Source organism: Octodon degus, unplaced genomic scaffold (genome assembly GCF_000260255.1).
Source record: "Octodon degus isolate 3935 unplaced genomic scaffold, OctDeg1.0 scaffold00100, whole genome shotgun sequence".
Lineage (NCBI taxonomy): Eukaryota > Metazoa > Chordata > Mammalia > Rodentia > Octodontidae > Octodon > Octodon degus.
In genome coordinates this window covers 4,131,458-4,137,364 of record NW_004524676.1, presented here as the reverse complement: position 1 = coordinate 4,137,364, position 5,907 = coordinate 4,131,458, and the positions used below count along the sequence as shown (strand labels likewise).

The following is a 5,907-nucleotide window of genomic DNA, read 5'->3' as shown; positions in this document are numbered from 1 at the left end:
TGGTGATTTTTAAAATCCTTTTTATAAGTCTTCAATTTCTCTGAGTTTTCACCAATCCTTTTTTAAAAATTCTTTTAGGTCCTGCATAGTTCAAAAGATTTGGTATTTAGAAAGCTCTCTAAAGTTGAAATCTATTGGTACATGATCAGGATCCAAGGTTAAATATGGATAAATTTAATTTTAACTTGGATTTTATTTCATTTTATAATCGCTGTTTGTGTAAAATGCAATATCTATAAATAGCAAAGGAAGAAAGGAGAACCATGTATAGTTTTTTTTTTTATAGGTCACTCCCAATATGTACTAGTGAATAGTAGAAGCTCTGAGTTCAAATATTTTTAACCATTAAAATGTTGTTGCTGGAAATTATTATTTTGTACTAAGTAAACTTATGGAAACTTTAAATGGGACTTTCACATCAGTTGGTAAGTTTTTCTCAGCATCTTCTAATACACATAAGCATGCTGCTCTCTGTTTCTTGTTTTATCTTCTGCTAAATTGATCCTTTTCTTAAGTACTTGTCCCTTAATACTTATGTACATATTCTAAAGTAATATTTCCATAAGAAAATACTGTTAAACACATTCTAAATTCACTTTCCTTTTCATCCTATAAGAAAGTTACTTTCAGAATAAATAAAAATATAGTCTGAAGAGATGTTATTTACTTGTTCTAGAACTAACAATTGAACATTGTAGATGGTGCAAATTTGGTCGTGTTTGGCTGGGGCAACTCCTCCTGGGTCAGCACAGTCAGCGGTTTTACAGTGAGCTTGATCTCTGTATTTTCAGTGCTGGAGATATTTATGAGTCTAAGGGTACCATGCATAGCTATTAAAGGTAAAAGAAACAGCAGGGGCTTGGTTCCAACTGCATCGTAAACAATTGTAGAAAGATGTTTATTAAAGCTGGCTCTCAAGTGACAGATAAATGCATACCCTATTATGCATGCTAAATTCAGCATGCTGCAAATTTAAAAGCAGATAGATCAAAACAAGAGATATTTAAAAAATCATAAAGACAAAACACAACCATGTCAGTATGTGACAGAAACTAATTTTGCCTTCCATGTGATCTTCTCTTGGTTCCTCTAGGACTGTGTTGTCACATTTATGAAACGAAATTAAGAGCAAATTTGTAGGCTTCCATTTCTAAAGTTTTCTTCTACCAGCCTTTAAAAATCTGTTTCACTGGACTTAGTAAAGCCAACATAGCACTGAATCCCCTAAACAAAGAAGTGCCTCATATAATTATTGATTTATAATTCTTATTTATTAATATGTGATGTTTAGTTTAAGAAAAAAACCAAAGCCATAAAAGCACACATAAAACAGGTTTTTTCATCCATACAAGGTTCTAGTGATGATTTTCAGACATATTCTCTTGCTCCAGGCTAGTATGTTTTTAAATTTTCACTGTTCAGAATCATATTTACAGGAAAATTGCAAATAGTTTAGATGATGGGCTGTGAAGTCTTCACATGATTACCACATCACTTCCTTGGTTGCCTGGGACTTTGTGTGAATGCCAACAAACGTGAGTACCCCCCCCAACTGTGCCTTCTAACCTTTGTTCCCAAAGGTAAAGGGCAAGATTTTTAATCAAGTAGCAATTTATCTTTAATTAGGAAAACATAATTAGGCATTATCATCTAATTGCAATTACTGGTTGGAGAAAGTCACATTTCATGAGCAGTGACCCATGTTGGACTCCAGCTCTCCTATGACTGAATTCTGCGTGTGTATTCGTATTTGGCAGCTAGCCAAGGAAATTGAAAAGACAACCACTCGGCTTCTCCGCAGTCCCGGTGTCAAGTCACCAACTCTGTGGCTAAAGCAGAAACCAAGAAATCCTTCCTAAGCCTTAACTTAGCTATACCTGTTTCCTGCTCAGACACTGAGTATAAATCAAAGTAATTGTATATATATATATATGTATATATATATATATATATATATATATAAAAACATGTGAAATAGGTTAGAGAACTGCTCCACACTCCATTTCTGGTACAGTTAAAAACAGTTTAATGTCTCAAGGCACCGCTATGGTTGAACATGAGATACGTGGGGAACCAGCTAATGTACTATGCTGTAAAGTCAGTAAAGAGCTTGTGCGATAGTTGAAAGCAAATCTCTAGAGAACTGTTGAGTGTACAGTAGGCACGTGTATTGTAATACAAATAGAGAACAATGAGTCCTAGAAAAAGCATGTTGAGCACCGCACCGTTGTGGCATTGTTTGTAATTCTTTACTTAATGCTACGTAAACCTTACATTTACAAAAAGAAAAGACTAACTCCTTAACGTTACACTCAGGGTTGCTCTTTGTGCTATCTCCACACACGTAAATGCGTCTAGTTCGTAGGCGCACTTCTTGAAGTCGTTGGGTCTTGACCAGCGTCTGTTGCGCTGGTGGATTCATTCAAGTGAGAGCTCAAGTTTTCTGAGGTCAGGTGGGAAGACTTGTAGACAATCTCATTGAAGTCAGACCTGATGCAAACCAAAGGAGGGTCATTCAGCTGGTCCTCCACCGAGACCTGGGTGTTTTCTCGTGTGATTCCCATGTCTTTGCTGTGTTCTGATGGAGACTTTCTTTTCATGCGTGTGTAAGTCTTGTCTTGATTCTCCATGCCTTGTTCATTTTTCAAAAACCGCCCAAAGAACCAAATGAAGAATCCAAACCACACAAAAGCTATCAGACTTGGAACAAAGGCCATGCACTTGACATCAAGGCTAGCGCCTATGAACCGGCTGTGCAAGAACATGTCTCCCTCCACATAGGTTTTATTAGTCCGAGGGTTAGTGTGATTGGACCTCCATTCCCAAGACAGCTTGGTTCTGTTTAAATCCTTTAAGCTTTCTGAGTCTTTTACTGTATATATCTTCTGCCCTGGCCCAATATACTGTCCATACTCATGAGGTTTATAAAATATTTGATTCTTCCACATATTAAGATCCAAAATCAAGACAAGAAAGATAATTCCATAGTTAAACCATTTACCTGCAATTAGAAAGAAATATTGCATTAATCAAAGGCCCATAAAATTGCAAAGTGATTTTCTCAATAAAATGAAGATAATATCATGATATAAATTGGTAAGTGTTTTAGACCTGCTAACAATTAAATTTTGCCAGTCCAATGCTGCCATAAAGAGAGCTGGCCAGTGAAATTTACTAAGTGTGTTCTAGTCATACAGAAATGTAATTGTAGACCCGAGTCAGTACCTTAGGATAGCAATGTGTTTCCTTGTTTTAAAGGTAACACAAAAAAATTCAAATTTGATTTTATATAGGCTATTCTCTAAGATTTCATTTAATGCTGAAAATAAAGTTATAATGAAATTCTTAGAAAAGCTCAACGTGTGACTGAACATCTCTTACAGTGTTATAATTATGTTTGGGGAAGAAATAAATCATTTTAAAATCAACCGCAGTAGTATCTCAATTGAGTTCACATTGGTATTTGTCGGTGACCTGTTGATGAAACCATTAGTTGATGTGATTCAGATCGATAATCCCTGGGCATTCAGGACTTTAGAAATAATTGCATCAAATCCTTACTGAACAGAATGCATTTGTAAGATGCATGAACATAGCCAAAATTAAGGGACTACAATATAAAACATGATTTGTAGAAACTAACTACCATTATTTCTCTGTAGTATTTAAAATCTTACATGGATTTTATTAAATGATATGTTATCAAGTGATATCTTTACTTCTGCAAAGAGAAAGAATGTGGAAACATTTCCAGGGATACTAGATTCCAAAGTAATGTTTATTGTAAGTTATTAAAATACTACAGTATGAAATATATAATAGTAATATGTAATAACTACTTCATAAGCTTGTAGTAGCAAAACAGGTAATATGTCACAGGCTCTAAAAGTTTTATTTATAATTTTATATATTAAGCCCAAACTGTTTTCTTTTATATATGAAGATAATTCTCTTGAATGATTAAATTACTGCTTTACCTATGTAACTTGCCAGTATATCTACCAAAGTGTACAGCTATTTAAGGGTGAGGGAATGTAGCTGAGTGGCTGAGGAAAGTTTCTGCTGTCTTCACTACACACTTGCAAGTTCCTCCAAAATGCAAGGTTGGAAGCCATGATCCTGGCTCCGAAACTGACCTGCTGTGTGATCTTGGCCACTAAATTCTCTAAAGCAGAGTTTCTGGGACTTGGGTGATAGCTCAGCGGCATAAGTGCCTTCCTGGCAAGTTCAAGGTCCTGAGTTCTATCCCAGGTACCAAAACAACAACAACGGAAAAAAAAAAAAAAGAAAAGAAAAAAATGCAGTTTCTTAAATGCAGAAAATAATGTAGTGTTTATTAAAGTTATTTACACTTTATGACATTGCTAGATGATAGGCACAATGCCTATTAAATAGGAGGCACTCAGTGACTGTGACTACTAATTACGAAACGCTTGCCTAAGCCAGGACCATTTGTCCATTTGCATGAGAAGGTCCACCTTGCTCTCTATAAAGACAATGTACCGAAATGAGGTACTGATATCAGCACCCTTTCATCTGATTACATCCCTCTGGCTTGAACTTTAAGCATTCTGCTTTATTAATTGTATAAGCCTGTTCCAGTACAGAAGATATAAAGAGTGACTGGAACTTAGTGGCAAAGGTTACACATGTGTTGTCACGTCTGGAATCAACGTTTCCAGTTGCCTTCTGGCTGGGATATGCAAAAGCAAAAGCAAATTCAAAGATGAGCTCCTCACTAAGCATCCGCTGTGTTCTAATCGGCAGCACAGGTTACGTCTGTAGATGGTCACGACACAGGTTTACGTCTTTCAAAGGGAATTCATCATCTCGCTGGGGAAGCAGAGCAGAGACCGACGGATAACGAACGCTGCAGATGTGACAACGCAGAATGACTATTTAGGGGTAATTTCTGCAGAAAGGACTTTGGAGGACATAGCATCTCATGGGGTCACTGTAGGAAAGGCAGGGCAGAGCACACTTAGGACAGTTTTGTATTCTTTTTCAGTTTATGCTTTTAGTTTGTTGCAGATAGAACAACACATTGAGAAAGATGAAGTCATACAGAAGAGAGAAGACAAAGGTGGGGAGGGGAAAGTTCAGAGACTAGAAAGGCAGAGCGGGGTACAGAAAATTGAAGAAGAGTTCATCGGCGCCCGTCTGCTGTTAAAGAGACACTACTCTTGCAGTTTCCATGGCAAATGAAGGTATAGAGGGACACCGAGCTTTTCTCTTCTGTAGGAGCGTCACACTTATGCTCCACTGCAAATTATATACCCACAAAGCCAGACAAGATGGGACAGGCCAAGGGCCTTGAGCCTGTATGTTTGATCACTGCCGCCTCTGTGATTCTCAGAGGGGCCTTACTTAGGTCTTTTAGAAATGACATCGCAAACAGGGAAATCTTTTACAAAGGGTTTTCTGTTTCTATGACTTAAAGGATATTAAAATGGAAGATATCAGTATGCCAGAATCAGGGAAGAAAGCCAGGCATGGTGGTGTATGTTTGTGATCCCAGCACTGGGAGGCCGAGGCAGGAAGACTGCTCCAAATTCAAGGTAAGCCTGGGCTACAGAGTGAGTTCCCGGGCAGTGTGCATGATACAGGGAGACCTTATCTCAAGAAAACCCAAAACAAAAAATTCAGGAATATTTAATAAGAGTCTGGTAAGAGTGATTTCCTGGTAGGGAGGAGCAGCTCAGAGTTTGTCAAATGAACGAAGAGAAAACCCAAGGAAAGCAGAGAGCCGGAGAGGGAGTGAGCAGTTGTGAAAGAACACTGTGGAAGGAGGAGCTTTTCCCTAGGCATGCAAATCATTTTCTTCCACACAGTGTCAGGCCAGCATGACCACTTATCTTCTACAACAAAGAGGCCTCTCTCTCTCTCTCTCTCTCTCTCTCTCTCTCT

The 5,907-nt window shown here is 37.7% G+C and overlaps 1 protein-coding gene across 2 annotated transcripts in view; it reads right to left on the bottom strand.

Annotated features, from left to right (window-relative positions):
- Nucleotides 1–1,962: 1,962 nt before the first annotated feature.
- The window catches only part of Tmem117 (transmembrane protein 117), a 533,134-nt gene continuing 529,189 nt past the window's right edge, over nt 1,963–5,907 (bottom strand). For both annotated transcript variants that reach the window (XM_004638584.2, XM_023723616.1), the window contains one exon: nt 1,963–3,001. In XM_004638584.2, the coding sequence (XP_004638641.1) occupies nt 2,355–3,001 (647 nt within the window). In that variant the 3' untranslated portion in view covers nt 1,963–2,354. The remainder of the gene's footprint in view (nt 3,002–5,907) is intronic.